General features: G+C 59.8%; 2 protein-coding genes across 10 annotated transcripts in view; one reads left to right on the forward strand and one right to left on the reverse strand.

The window, feature by feature from the left end:
- TMED1 (transmembrane p24 trafficking protein 1) lies at positions 1-3,126 on the forward strand. The gene is made up of 4 exons (XM_080816056.1): positions 1-319; positions 1,020-1,117; positions 1,260-1,443; positions 2,075-3,126. Exons 1-4 carry the CDS (start codon positions 137-139, stop codon positions 2,291-2,293), a joined length of 684 nt encoding a protein of 227 aa, XP_080672182.1. The 5' UTR covers positions 1-136; the 3' UTR covers positions 2,294-3,126.
- The window catches only part of DNM2 (dynamin 2), an 85,331-nt gene continuing 73,299 nt past the window's right edge, over positions 2,880-14,911 (reverse strand). For 5 of the 9 annotated variants that reach the window (XM_080815973.1, XM_080815972.1, XM_080815971.1 and 2 more), the window contains 6 exons: positions 12,426-12,535; positions 9,856-9,967; positions 9,186-9,350; positions 6,550-6,782; positions 5,269-5,520; positions 3,743-4,674 (listed from right to left, as the gene is read on the reverse strand). In XM_080815973.1, coding sequence (XP_080672099.1) covers positions 4,605-4,674; positions 5,269-5,520; positions 6,550-6,782; positions 9,186-9,350; positions 9,856-9,967; positions 12,426-12,535 — 942 coding nt within the window. In that variant the 3' untranslated portion in view covers positions 3,743-4,604. Of the gene's footprint in view, positions 3,268-3,742; positions 4,675-5,268; positions 5,521-6,549; positions 6,783-9,185; positions 9,351-9,855; positions 9,968-12,425; positions 12,536-14,911 lie in introns of those variants that run through there. The other 4 variants (XM_080815977.1, XM_080815976.1, XM_080815975.1 and 1 more) reach the window with 2 other exon arrangements.

Here is a 14,911-nt window from a genome sequence, read left to right on the forward strand (position 1 = left end):
GCCCTTCACTTTTTCTCTCCGTTCGCTTCACACCACCGGCAGAAGGGACTGCCAATGAGCTCCACCGAGTAGCGGAGGGGGCAGGGCTAGCTCTTAAAGGAACCGCGACCTCTCCGCAGACCGGAGGGTGACCCGGATGATGGCGGCCAGCGCGGCCCTAGCCTTGGCTCTCTGGCTGCTACTGCCACCGGTGGGGGTTGGGGGGGCAGGGCCCCCGCCGATCCAGGACGGCGAGTTCACGTTCCTGCTGCCTGCGGGGAGGAAGCAGTGTTTCTACCAGTCTGCGCCGGCCAACGCAAGCCTCGAGACCGAGTACCAGGTACAGGGTCCCAAGTCGGGAAGCATGCGACCGAACGGAGCCAGGACGAGGGGGCGTGGCCAAGCGGCTGAAGCGAGACAGCGATGAAAGAGGGAGGGGGAGGAGCCGGTGCGTTAGAGCGCGGGGGCGGAGCTAGGAAGAACGAGCAGGAGCTGGTGGAGACGGGGCGTGGGAGCGGAGTGGGTGTGAATAATGGCAGGAGGCGGGGTTAGAGTGAGGCGGCCGGAGGGGGCGGGGCCATCGGTTATAAGAGGGCGCCCCTCACAGGGCAGGAACCTCACGAGTGGACGTGGCCAAAAGTTGGCCCGACTTGGGGAGTTGGTGGGCGTGACCAAGATGCCCTACTAGAAAGGGCGTGGTCAACATGAGGCTTTCTCGGGGGTTGGGTTAAGGAAAGCAGGGCCCTGTCGCCTCACTTGGGGTGTGGCCAGGTAAACGTCGATCAAGGACTTACGACGGGGGCGTGACCAGATGAAAGAGCCCAACCCAAAGCTGTCCTATCAATGAAGACTGAGCCAAGGCAAGGGGCGCGGTCAGAGGGACAGGTGGGGCAGGACCAGGTTGCAGGTGTAGGTGTCCGCGCTCAGGTAGGCCCCTGGTGGTCCTGGATGGGTCTGTGCGGGTTGGTCCAGCCCTGGCTTTCCCTGGCAGGTGCCCTTGGCCTACCCCTAGACCTCCACCCTCTTACCTGTCCCCCCAGGTGATCGGAGGTGCTGGATTGGACGTGGATTTCACACTCGAGAGCCCTCAGGGCGTGCTGCTGGTCAGCGAGTCCCGCAAGGCAGATGGGGTGCACACGTGAGTCAAGTCCCACTGTCTGCCTGGGTTTAGTTTCAGCCCTGCCCCTCCCTGGTGGCCTCAGGTTACTACCTTCCCTGCCTTTCAAAGTCCGGCCAGCGGGCCACTGTGGGTCATGTGCGTCTGTGTGTCTTTCTCCCAGGGTGGAGCCCACGGAGGCTGGAGACTACAAGCTGTGCTTTGACAACTCCTTCAGCACAATTTCTGAGAAGCTGGTGTTCTTCGAGCTCATCTTTGACAGCCTGCAGGATGACGAGGAGGTCGAGGGCTGGGCAGAGGCTGTGGAGCCTGAGGAGATGCTGGATGTCAAGATGGAGGACATCAAGGTGCGCCCAGGCTGAGCCGGGGCCACTCGTCCCAGATCTCTGGCTTGGGGCAACAGTGCTCCCCTACTCTCCCACCTTGGCTGGGGTCTGCATCTGCCTGACCCAGCTCCCCCGGGTGCCTCCACCTTAATTAGAACAGTAGCCACTCACAGTTAAAATAATAGTGCATTTCTAGGTATAGGAATTTAAGAGCTTAAATAACTCACAAAATCTCCATATGAGGTAGGAAATGTGCTTCTGATGCCCCGTTTTAACTGAGGCACAGGATGGCTAAATAACTTTCCTAAAGCCACACAGCAACTGGCAGAGCTGCATTTGAACTCAGGCAGTCTGGCTTTAGCAACTGTGCTGTTAACCACTAGTTAAGTCCATTTTTTTAAAATACTTATTTAGGCATTCAATTCTCACTGCAATTCGGAGGAAACGGAGGCCCAGAGAGGCTAATTAACTTGCTCAAGGTCACACAGCCAGTCACCACAGAGAGAGGATTTAGACTCAGGCAGCCTGACCACAGGAGTCTCCTCTCAGCTCTCTCCTCCTGAAACACAGGCTCACCCCATCCCCCCAGGTTTCTTGGTCCCCGCTCTCCAAAGGGCAGAGGCCTGACCCTGCCCCTCTCTCTGTTCCACAGGAGTCCATCGAAACCATGAAGACCCGGTTGGAGCGTAGCATCCAGATGCTGACGCTCCTGCGGGCCTTTGAGGCACGTGACCGCAACCTGCAGGAGGGCAACCTGGAGCGGGTCAACTTCTGGTCCGCGGTGAACGTGGCCGTGCTGCTGCTGGTGGCCGTGCTCCAGGTCTGCACGCTCAAACGCTTCTTCCAGGACAAGCGCCCTGTGCCCACGTAGCCCCAGAAGGAAGAACAGGGAAAGGAGGGGCAGTAGGGCACGTGTGTGTGAGATCTGGGGTCCGTTCCCCCAACTGCTTCCTATGGGAGGGGAGGCCACGCAGTCACGGCCCGAGGTGTGGCCCTCGTGTGTCTCTTCCCTGCCAGGAGCCAGGCGAGAAACACTTGTTGGCTTGGCTGACAGGCCTGGGCCCTCCAGGAGGGACAGCTCCGTGGCTGCACCTGCTTTCCTGGGAATTATGCATGGAGGGGACGGCACTGCAGCATTTGAACGCGACCCTTGGATCTTCCGGCCCCTTTCCGTGTCCCCTCCGGTAATGCGTGTGCCTTAGCCCAAGGCCCAGCCTGCACTGGCACAGCTCGGTGTGGGATGGGGGCCAGGAAGCAAGCTCGCCCTTCCCTTCCCTCCTGGCCTTCTGAGGCAGGAGATCGCGGGAGGGGGCTTGCTGCTTGTGGGACCCCCACACCTTCCTCTCTCTCCCTGTCGCCCCACCAGAGGCCTGTTGCTGCTGCTGGGGGCAGCTCCTGGGCGGGGGCCGGCCTGCTGATGCCAGGGGCCGGGAAGGAGACACAGCTACAGTGTTCTTGCCAGGAGAGTCACTTTATTGAGAGGAAGGAGCCCAGCCCCTCAGCCCAGCGCCGGGTGGGCTCACTGTGGGGTCTTGTACCAGAACTCCAGGAGTGGGGGTGCTGCACGGCCACCCGCCCCTCCTGCTCTCTCTGCAGAGGCCCCAGGCAGGGCTGAGGGGTGGCCTAGGCAAAGCTTTTGCGCAGGAGCTTCACGGAACAAAGGGCGGTCTCGCCTGGGCACTGGAGTCAATAAATTATGGTCAGAAAATCACAGAGCCTGGTGACTGGGGCTCAGGGGCACCAGCCGGCACAGATCTGCCCCCAAGGGGGCAAACCAGGCAGGCGGGAGGGGTCTCCCACGAAGCTCAGAAGAAAGGCCGGGCGGGAGCCGATGGAGGTGGTCGCCTGGGCACAAGAGAAAAATCAGAAAGCAAAGTTTAACTGTGACCTGGGCTGGGCCGGAAGGCCTTGGACCCGGGTGGAGTCCTCAGGACTGCAGTGGTGGGGAGGGGGGCCCTGACCACGGCGGTTGCGGGCAGAGGGCTGGGATTCCCTCTCTCCTGCGTGATTCTGCTGCCCACCCCAGGCCTGTGTCAGGGGCTGCAGCCAGGCCCCTGGGTTAGTATGTGTGGTTGGGGAGCGGCGGACGTTTGTCCCCATGCCTGACGTGTTCTGAAAACCAAGAGATTTTCCCTCTAAAGCACGCTTGCCTCTGGAACAAGTGAACTCGCCCCGGCAGCAAGGTGGGAGCAAGGTGGGAGCACGCCCACGGTGGCGGAGTTGGGGGGGTGGTCCTTGTCAGAGGCCTGCGTGGGGAAGGTGAGCGGCCCACATCCTCAGCCTGAACACCAACACAAAAGGCCCACACAGCAGCCACCAGAAGCTTCTTCCCTTTATTTTAGTTTATTAATAGGATACAGAGTGCAGGCACTTACAGTGGTCAAACTGAGCGAGGAGCGAGCAAGGGCTGCTCTACGATGGGCCACCGGAGGCCCACCCCGTCGGGGAGGCCTGGGTGGGAGCCAGGAGCCCCTCCGAGCCTCCCCACTCACTCAGCCCTGAGCCCGAGCCACCCCGGGGACCTAGGAGGAGGAGGGGACCCAGGGAGGAGAGAGCGAGGCCGGCAGGACGGAGGCTTCCGGCCCCGGCGAAGGCACCTCCGGCAGCCGAGGCTCGGCCGTGTGATTAATACGGCCACGGAAGGAATATTTACAACTTGCAGGGTGGGCAGCGCAGGGCCTGCTGGGCCTGGCTCGCTGCCTGGAGCTCCTGCTGCTGAGAAACGGACGTGCTCCTTGGGCCCCAGGAAGAGCTGGGGGGACAGGCACTCTTGCTGCCCCAGTTTCCAAAAGGCCTGTTCTGCTCAGGCTTTCCTGGCCAAAGAAGCCCGGGTGAGTCCCCCCTGGCCCCCCCCGGGCCCTGGATGCTCATTTGAGATGGCGCCCAGAGCGCATTCCCTCCTCTGCTACCCTGCGGCTCCATCCCCCAAAGTGCAACGGCCCAGCTCCTGCCCCTGCCCCAGGGCTCCAGGGCTCCTTCTTCAGTGCTGTGTCCAGCTGGGGATGGGGGCCAAGGTTAAGGAGGAGTCAGGGGGCCGCCCACCGGGAGCCTGGTCCTGGCACGTGGATGACAGGGCCAGGGACAGCGGAAGGGCCCGGGCCACCGAAGCTCCCGCACGGTGGGGGTGGGTGTGCGAAGACCCCCTGAGAACACGCCCCCCCCGTGGCCTAGTCCCCCGTGGCCTAGTCGAGCAGGGATGGCTCGGCTGGGCGGATAATGGTGGGCCGGCTGGGCGCAGCAGGGGGTCTTCTACTGCAAAGAGAATAAAGACAGACGGGGAGGGGAGAGGGGGAGATGGCAGTGAGGCCATAAGTAGGACGAGGAAGGGGACCCAGGCCCCTTCTCCCCCCCATGGTGCCCGATGCTCTGAACGCTGCTAGACACGAAGGAGCTTGCGTGTGACTCTGGGTGAGTCCCTGCCCACCCCGCACCTCGGGTTCCTCACGGGAGAACTGTGGAGAACACAGCCTGGCCTGCTGGGTAGGGTGAGGCAAGGGGGGTGTGCGACAGCTCATGTGTGTGTCCTCAGTAAGGAAACAAAGCTGGAAACCAGGAGAAGGGGTCCCAGGCGCGGAGTCCCAATCTGCCTGGTGGGCCACCTGCTGAGGCAGAGGCCAGGCCTGGGAACCTGGGAGTCAGCCTGACTCTCCACTGCTCTGTGACTTTGGGCAAACAAGTTGGGCTCTCTGGGCCTTCGTTTCCACACCAGCCAAATGGGGATGAAGGCTCTATTTTCCGCAGGGCGCAAGGAGAGCTCCTTGATTCCAGGAGAGGCCTCAGGGCGTGGGCTGGTGGCTCTAGTGGCGGGCAGTGAGTGTGTGTGTGTGGGGGCGGGTCCAGCCTTACCTGGGCACTCCAGGGGGGATGCTGGGTGGAATCCGAGCCGGCCGAGACGGGATCTGAGGTGGGGCCGAGAAGGGGTCATTGTTGGCAAACACGCTCTGGGGTCCAGGCCTGGACGGGATGGGGGGCGCGGCGAAGGAGGCTGCTGCCCCCACTGGCACGGGAATCAGAGGGGGCCCCGGGGTCGGGCCTCTCACTGCTGGGGGCCGGCCCGGGGGATGCACGCTGGACACGGGTCGGCGCTGTGGAGTGGGGCTGTGGAGGAAGGAGAGGGTATGAGCCGGAGAAGGGGGTGGGGAGCACCAGCCTTGCCAGGGTGGCTGTAGGAACCCAAGAGGGCCAGGGTGTGGCACGGGCTGGCAGCGGCCGCAGCCCAAGGGGGCGCAGGGGCATGTCTGCTCCTGGGCAGCAGGCCGCACGGGCGTCCCGGGCCCCTCCATCCGCCCCGCCACCGCGGGCTTAGCAATGGCTGTGCCCCCAGCTAAAACTCGAGCCAGGGCCTGCCAGTACCTCTCCTCGGCCACCAGGGGCTCCTACTTCTCTCTGACCTCACTCCTAGGGACACTTCCGTCTCACCAGTCCTGTTCGGGCCTGTCTGCTTCCTGCTTCCTCTAATCCACCCGCATTAAGCAGAAATCCTTCCAGAGCCCAGCCTTGACTCCAAATCAAGTCCAGTGCCTCCTACCCTGCCCTGGGCACCCCACAGGCTCCCCCCTGGGCTGGAGCGCCTGCTGTTCCCTCTCCCTAAGTAACTCCATGGCTCATTGAGGCCTTGGCAGGGTTGACACCTTCTAGGAGATTCCCCTGACCGACCCTCTGTGCTCCAGCCACCTGCCCTGTTACCGGTTAGGTGTCCCGGTCTGAGGCTCTGCACTGCCCCTGCCAGCGTATGTCCATCCAACAGCTCAGAGGTGGCTGAGGGGGCAGGGGACAGGCCAGTCATGCCCTCCAGCTGCTCGTGCAGATCCCCTCAACCAGCCGTTCTTGCCTGCGCTCTTGTGCTCCAGGACCATGACCCCAGGGCCCCCGCTGCCCTGGCCCCTCGCCCTCTCCGGCTTCTACTTGGGCTTAACGGATGGAAAACACCAGGAGTCAGACAGGCCTTCCGGCCAACCCTTCTCTCTCCTTGTCCTTCAGGCCCAGGCTGGGCAGCAGCTCCCACTGTGACCAGGTCCCCTCACCCCAGCCGCCCCCGGGGCTGGGGCCTGGCAGGCCACACTGGGAGGGCCGGGAACTCGAGGGAAAGTGGCCTCCGCAGACTCCAGGCGCCCCGGCCTCTCGGACCTGTGGCTGGCGGCGCTCTGGAGCCAGGTGTCATCGACGGGCGGGGGCACGGGCGTGGACACGGTGCTGGTGCTGATGTCCCCGATGATGTTGAGGGCCTCCTTGAGCGCGTGGTACATGCGCAGCATGTCGTCCCGCCGCTGGGCCTGGTCGGCCGACTCTTCCATGAGGCTGCTCTGGTCCGCCGAGGAGTACAGGTAGGCCAGCAGCTCGTGGTGGATGAAGGCCTTTGTCTGGGGGGCAAGGGGCAGAGAGGTCAGGGTGTCCCCCCACAGCTGACCTCAGGACGAGCCCGTCCTAAGCATCTGCCACACCCAGAGGGCTGTCTGGTCTTTAACTTTACGTACGACACAGATGATGTTGGAACTGCCGACGAGCCTTCTACCCGGCTGTCGGCCGCGTCTCTCCGGGGCCCTGTCACGTGTCCTTCCAGCCCGGTCCACAAGACGCTTACTAAACTTCTCAAATCCTGCCTCTTTTACTGTCGTCTTTCCTCCCATTTCTTGTCTTCCAGCTGGTTTTCATTAAAAAACTACTAGTTTCTGTTAATTTTATGCTCTGTTCCTTCCTACCACCTCCTACAGGATATAGGAGTTTCTCAGTTACTTTCAGGAGTTTCTGGGTTCATGTTCACGTGCCCAGGAGCTTCTCCAACTACGAATAACTTTTCCTATTCTTTTCCAGAGGTTCGCACCTCTAAATGATTTTTCTGATCAAACTGCATTGGCTAGTAACTCTAAGAAAGTTTGTTTGCTTGTTTGAAGATTTTTATCTTTTATCTAATGTTCTGGGGGGAACAGAGGGAGAGAGATCCCCAAGCAGACGCCTCACTGAGGGCAGAGCCCGACGCGGAACTCGATCCCAGGACCCTGAGGTCATGACCTGAGCTGAAATCAAGAGTCAGACGCTCAACCGACTGAGCCACTCTGGCGCCCCTCGAGGAAGTTTTAAACCCAAGTGGAGATGGCCAACTTGTTCTTGTTTTTAGAGGGGATGATTCGTGTGCTTCCCCATCAGGGCAGGAGTGGCTCTGAGGCTGAAATGCAGACTCGTAACAGAGGATTCCTACCACTGTCTTTTTTAAGAATAGATTTGACTTTTCCCAAAAGAACTTTCAGCATCTGCAAAAATTACCTCGCCTGAGGGTTTTCTGCCCTCCTGTTTTCTGGAGCCCTCCTGTACATTCTGTTATGTTCCATAGTTTTCCACTTCATGAGCGAGACTTACTATCAACCCAGAGATCCTCCCCTTCTTTATGTAGTAAATGGATTCTATTAAAGGGATAGATATTTCTAATCTTTAGCCACTACGCAACAACGCTAAGATAACAGGCAAGTATGTATGTGCTCAGTGTGAATATGGGTAAAGGTCTCTGTGGGAGAAATTCCTGCGAGTAGAACTTTGGGGCCAAACCATGTATGCATTTTAAATTTCATAGTGGCGGGAGCAAGTATATCATAATTCCTATAGGTGAAGAACATACCAGCACACCCAGGAAACCTGACAGTGCTCACCCCGAGGCAGATCATGAAGAGCACGGCGAAGAAGGGACTTGGGACTTTTGCTCTAGATCCTGTTACACCGAGAGTTTTACAGGCGCGACAGAAACCGAGCCTAGTCTACGGAGACTGGTGAGTGCCCAGCTGAGCTGGAAACCCCCCCGCACCCTCCCAGCAACCTAGAGCCGGAGGTATTAGGAGAGCTGCGTTTCACCAAAGAGCAAGCTAAAGCCCTGAGCGGCTCAGGAGCCCTGGCGGAGGCGGGTAATGCCCCCGAGTGAAGGGAGGCTGGGCTGCAGGCCATCAGGAGGCCACGGTTTGGGACCTACTCAGTCTGGGTTTTAATCCCACCTCCTACTCTTCTGAGTGACTCAGGGCAGGTTTCTTGACCTTGCTGGGCCTCGTCCTGTCTATAAAATGGAAATGACAGCAGTCCCTCTCCTAGGATTATCGTAAGGCTGAAAAAATTCAGAGAGAGCGTAGACGTGTGGTGTTAGCTTTAAGTACCTAAGAAAATGGGAGTGAGCCCCATGTGGCCCCAATTTCCCGAGAGAGGCGGAGAATCCGGATTCTGATGTTAAAAGAGCAGTGACTCACTCTAACTTTGTATTTTAAGTAAAACAGTGTTGGGGCGCCTGGGTGGCTCAGTCGGTTGGGCGTCTGCCTTCAGCTCAGGTCACAAGCCCAGGGTCCTGGGACCGAGCCCCACGTCGGGCTCCCTGCCCAGCAGGGAGTCTGCTTTCCCCTCTGTCCCTCTCCTCACTCATGCTCTCCCCTCCCTCTCTCTCAAATAAATAAATAAAATCTTTTTTTTTTTTTTTAAAGATTTTATTTATTTATTTATTTATTTGACAGACAGAGATCGCAAGTAGGCAGAGAGGCAGGCAGGGAGAGGAGGAAGCAGGCTCCCCACAGAGGAGAGAGCCCGATGCAGGGCTCGATCCCAGGACCCCGGGATCATGACCCGAGCCGAAGGCAGAGGCTTTAACCCACTGAGCCACCCAGGTGCCCCTAAATAAATAAAATCTTTTAAAAACCAAACCACACAGCATTCAGGCCGATCTGGCTGTGGTGCCCCGGCCCCCGCCCCTGCACCCGCAGGCCCTCTCCCCTCCCCCGCCGTGGCCGGGCACTCACGTTGTTGATCATGAGGTGCATGATGGTCTTTGGCATGAGGTCGCGGATGGACTTGTTGATGATGGCCACGTACGAGTCCACCAGGTTGCGAATGGTCTCCACCTGCCGCTCGAGCTGCGGGTCCATGGAGAAGGTGTTCTCCTGGACTCCATCCTCATTCTCTGCCTGCAGGGGGGAAGGGCAGATGGTGAGGCGAGCGTGGGGAGTCTCCCCTCTCTGAGAACTGCTTGCCGCGTCCTGTCCACCGCCATCTTCCTGGGGACGTCCCCTGATGGCCAGGTTGACGCTGTGAGGCCCTGCTTGCCCCTGGCCTGAGCTGCCCGGACCTGGGGCGACCGTGGTCCAAGGTGATTAGACCCGTTCACGTGAGGACCGGAACATGTTAATTTGGGGGCTGAGGGCAGCCATGTTCACCCCACCTCAAGGACAGGAGGAGGAGAGGGAATAAAATAGATGGGATCCCAGGCCATGTAGCTCCCCAGCCTTGGCTTTAGTTGGAGAACCTTCTGGACCCTGACTGCAAAACCCTCTCCGCCTTTCTTTGTTTGCTCAAGAGAGTACAGGCTACGTGCCTGGAAATGACCCACCCGGGGAGATGCTAGACTCCCTCCTCTCCCAGGAGGGGTCAGCTCCGAGCGAGGAGCATCAGTTGGGCAGGGCAGTTCCTCACCTGGTCCTTCTCAGGGTAGACCCCGGCTCGGAGGAACGAGGCCTTCCAGCTGTCCACATCCTCCTGGGAGTCACAGGCCAGCTCGATCTGCCGAAGGTCCTTGTAGACGTTCCTGCGCCAAGAGGAAGAGGCACGTTCTTGACCCTGCCCACAGGCCTGGCCGGTGCAGGAGCTGTAGCGAGGGCTCTGGGGTCTGACGGACAGGGACCCACGCCTGAGCTGGGCACAGCCCGAGCCCCAGGATGGTAGCAGCGCCTGCACCCTGTCTGGCTGACGGAGCGCCAAGTCAGTGCCCACGGCAGCCGGGACCGTGCCGAGAGCAGAGCGCGTGCTCAGCGAGCATCTGCACCCAGCAGCGTCCGGGGGTTTTGTTTTTTTGCGCCTTTAGTCGTCAATGCCTCTCTTTCTCCTGGGCACCTCTCCTCGTTCATTCTCTCCTCGTTCATGCTCTCTTTGGCGCCGAAGGCTGCCAAAGATACTCTCGGAAGCGGGCATGTGTCCCTCAACACCCCTGGTTGGGCAGCTCCCATCGAGGTGTCTTCAGGGAGGTTATAGCCAAGCTGTGCACAAGAACATTCTGCGATGGGAGAATCGTTCTCAACCGTGCTGTCGGCTGAGGTAGCAACAAGCCACAGGCGGGTTCTTCGTGAGCACCGCGGACAAGGGTGGTGGAGGAAATTTGTTCAGGTTACATTTTATTTCAGTCAATTTAAACTTAAATGGCTAAATGAGGCCAGTGGCTACTGCACTGGACAGTGAAGGTCTAGAACGTGTGTGGATTCCTGGGGGCTGGGCTGTGGGGAATGGAGGGCTGTGGAGCTGTCCCAGGACAGGATGGAGACTCCCAGCTACCACATGGGAGAGCCTGGGCAAATGTGGGTCTGTGAGCAGAAGGCCGCTGCAGAGCCACAGGCTGGAGGAAAAGCGGACGGACACCGTATGGATGGCATTTATGGATGGTGTTCTGTAGGCCAGATCCCCCAAGGCAGGTGTGACGAAGATGGCCCAGCCGTCCCAAAGCTTTTGTGTGAGATCTGAGTTTGGGGTTAGTCACGACCTCGTGATGGAGCTACGGCTGGCCGGCAGTCCGGGAAGTCCGGAGTCCGTGCCCTCCGACTTCTGGAAGGAGTCTTAGGGAGTGAGGGGCACGCCTTCGTTGCTCCTTCTCCTCCTCCCTAGTACTGCCTGGAACATCATCATGATGGCTGGCGCTTGGGCAGCCATCTTGGAAAGGGAGGAGGAGGGCTCAGGAGCAGGAGCACCTGGGCCTGGAAGCCCGTGGAGCTGGCCTCCTGCCCTGGATGGTGAAGCCATAGGAAACCCAAACCTCTGTCTTGTTTCCATGACTACTACTCTGGCTTTCCTGAGCTCACTCCTAAATGCTACGTTAGGTACGACCTTCACCCCCTCACACAGGGGACCAGGGGCTGGGGAGGCGGGACGGCTGTCCTGCGCTCAGCAACGAAGAGCCTCCAAGCCAAAGCCCAGGGTCTGCTTCATGCCCTTGGGCTTTTTAAGCAGGGGAGGTGGGGGTGCAGGGGGGAGAGCCAAAGAGGTAAAAGGTTTTTGTAGCCAGCTGATGGCCAAAGTGGGCCCCAGAGCTTTTGGCCAGCCTAAAACAAAGTGCAGTTGAGCTACTCTTACACAAAACATGACAGGAGGCTTTTGCCTCTAACCGATGGCAATGTGGGAGTGGTGGGCCACGAGGAAGGTGGTCCTGGGGCAGCGGGGAGGGTGTGTCCACACTCGGCCCTTCCTCCTACTCTCAGACCTCCTGCCAGAGCTGGGCTTCTTCCCCAACTGAGAAAAGCATCTTTGTTTGTGCTAACGTCTCCCCCACCACCCAGCAATGCCCGTGGGGGTGGATTCAGCAAGGCCTCCTGTGCCCTTCTCTTCTCTCTCTACACGCACCCAGCGGTCTCACCCTATGACTTTGACCATCGCCTTGCAATAACAACTCCCCAGTTCACACCCTGCCTGGAGCTCGTTCCAGAACATCAGACTCTGGAACCTACACATCCACCTCCTGGACTCCCCCATGTGGTGTCTCACAGGCCCCTCTCCCTGACCGTCCCCAAGCCTATGGTGACTCTGCCTTCCGCATCTCAGCAGAGGGCAGCCCGGTCCCTGTGGTGCTCAGGGTCCCCAGAAAATGCCTTCCTCTCTCGTACCTCCATCCACCAGGAGTCTGGTCAGTTCTGACTCTCAGAACAGGCCACCTCCCCCTCTAAGTCCTCGGCCCCACCTGGACCAGTGCTATCCCATCAACCCTGGTCTCCCAGCTCCAGTCCTGTGTTCCCCCCATAGCCACCAGGAGGCGCCCGTGAGCACCCGAGCCAGGGCCAGTCCCTCCCCTGCTCAGAACCCTCTATGGCTCCCGCCTCACTTCATCATGTCTCTGCCCAGAGATCCTCCCTGACCACACCCAGAAGCACCCAGTTTTCTGCTTCTTACTTGATTCCCTTTCTAAAACATGACATCCCAGGCCAGAAGCCTTATGCAGAAAGCGCTCAGTGGATGCTGCTGAATGGCCAAATGAGGCCAGCGACCATAGCCCGGTGGGCCCTCACCTCTGCTCTGTGTTGAAGATGGCGAAGACATGCTTGTTGGACATGAAGCCTTTCTCCACATCGCGGATTTTCAGGTTGTCCAAAGGCAGCATGTACTTCTTCTCCTTCTCCTGCGGGTGGAAAGGGAGGGGTCACTGTGACCTGTTTAACTGGGCATCTGAGGATACCCTGGGCCAGACAGCATGCCAGGGCCTTTGCTGGAACGTGCCTCCTCCCAATGTCCACATTGCTCCCTCGTGTGTCCTCCGGTTTCTGGGCAGAGGGGACTCTGCTGGAGAGGCCTGCTCTGTCCCCACCCTGCACTTTCCTTCACTGCCCCCCCCCCATTCCTTTTCCTCCTCTCGGTACCTGCCCTCATGTAACCAGACCCATCACAACCTCTTGCTCATGGACTTAGGCTACCGTCTGTCGTCTGTCACCCGGCCTGATCTGTCAGTTCAAGGTCAGGGACTCCTACTGCTTTTGTTCACTGCTGACACAGCGCGGATACTCAACACTGGCCAGCTCTCATTCGACCCAGAATCCAAACCCTCCTCTACCAAGAAACAAACCGTTAACTCAACTACGACATCTTTACAATAAGCCTATGGCTGAGTTACCACTACGGTCCCATTATACAGAGAGGAAGACTGAGGCCAAGTGGGGGCAGGCAACGATTCAGGCGTGGGGCTGGGATTTAAAATTCATCAGCTTCAGATGTTCCTGGAGCTGGAAAGTGAGTCCCCTTGAGATGACGCCTGAGCTCCAAGGACACGGAAGTGTCACTCGCTTCCTAAGGGCAGCCCTGTTCAGGAAGTGCCTGCTGAGTGGCCGGCACTCAGTCCTGGTGACTGTGGGGGGTGGGGGGGCAGCTTGGGGAGGATGTGGATCATGGAAGCCAATGTTCGCTCACCGATGGTGGCTAAGCACCTACTGTACCCAGCATGGGGCGGGGCCCCTGTAGGCATGTCATCTTAGGGGGCGGCACGGGGGACCCATTAACGGGTATTCTGCGTCAGGAAACCAGAGAATGGCATCAGGGTGCAACAGGGTCCCCTGGTTCCCAGGCCCACGTGACCCAGTCGCTCGATGACCTTCCCCCATCCCTGCCAGGGAGGCACTGCGCTCAGAGAAGTAAGGTGGCTGCCCAGGGCCACACAGCAGGGGGAGTGGCCCATACCGGGATTTCAGAAGCCAGGCCCACCACCCTCTCTTTTACCGCTGGGTATCTTGGGAGAGGAGACCCCTTCCCCCTCATCCGGGAGTTCACTTCTTTTCACCTGTTTTGTCCCTGGATACCAGAAGGCCCCAGAACAAAGCCCAACATGGCTACTCCCTCCAAATTCCAGAGCAGCCGCAGTGATCGAGGGGAAGGGGGGCCAGGGGCTCCCTAGCAGGTAGGGACTGGCTTCAAGTTTCAGGACGACAGGAAGAGAGGCAGGAGTGCGCAGCGGGCTTGGTGCCTGACCTTGGTCCTGCAGCCTTGGGAGCTCAGATGGGCTCTGCCCCAACCTGGCCATGTGCTCTTGGGCAGGCCACTGCCCCTCTCTGCCTCAGTTTCCTCATCTGTCAAAGGCGGACAGCAGTCCGGCCCTCCTTGTGCGAGATGAGGATTAAGGCGAGTGCATGAGGCACTACACGGGTTTTCTTCTGTGTGTCTGTCTGTCCCTCTTATGGCTCCAGAGTCCGTTCCCTGGGCTCCGGCAGAGGAGGAAGCAGGGAAGAGCGCTCCTTCCGGCCGAGCTACAGTGAGGGGCAGAAGAGGAGCCCGGTGGCCACGGAGGTGGGAAACCCCCGTTCAGCCTGCATTCTGGGAGTCCAAGGATGGAGGGTGGCGGAGAAAGGCTCCAGGCAAGGCCCAGGGCCCCACCAACGTCCCAGAGAAAAGTCTTGTGGGGCTTAGCAGGGGCCCGGGCAGGGGTTCCCCGCCCGGAAGATGGAAGGGCCTCTGCTGCCCCCGCCGTGCTGTGTCAGGAGACAGGAAGCTTCCAGTCGGCCGACCAGGCCAAGTAACTGAGTCACAGTCCTTCTGGGCCCCGAGCGAGACGCCACATCTGGAACTGTTTATAGTGTGATTCCGCCCAGAGGCAGCGGCGGCCTTCCTGATGCTGACACGCACACACGGAGCACAAGCACTCCCGGAGACACGCGGCGTGCGCACCCCGCCCCCAGCCGACCCCCGGAGACCTTCCCGGCACACAGAGGCCACGGACCCAAACCCTCCCTCCCGCCCACGCCCACCCGCTCCCCAACCCCCTCCTTAGGATTTCCTGCAAACCCACAACTTTCTCCAGATGCGAGCCGGCCCCGGCCGTGCCACGTCAGAGGAGACGAAGCGGATCGGCGCCGCCAGTGGCCTCCTCGCCTGCTCCGAGGGGCCGGGGCGCGGTGGCCCTACTCGCCCCCCCGGAGGCCTGCGGGATGGACAGCCGGCCCCGCCAACCCAGTGTTCAGACTACCTGTTCAGGGGGCTCTGAATGTGTACAGTAGTCTGCACATTGGTTAGG

The sequence above is a fragment of the Martes martes genome, assembly GCF_963455335.1.
Source record: "Martes martes genome assembly, chromosome: 1".
NCBI classification, from domain to species: Eukaryota; Metazoa; Chordata; class Mammalia; order Carnivora; family Mustelidae; genus Martes; species Martes martes.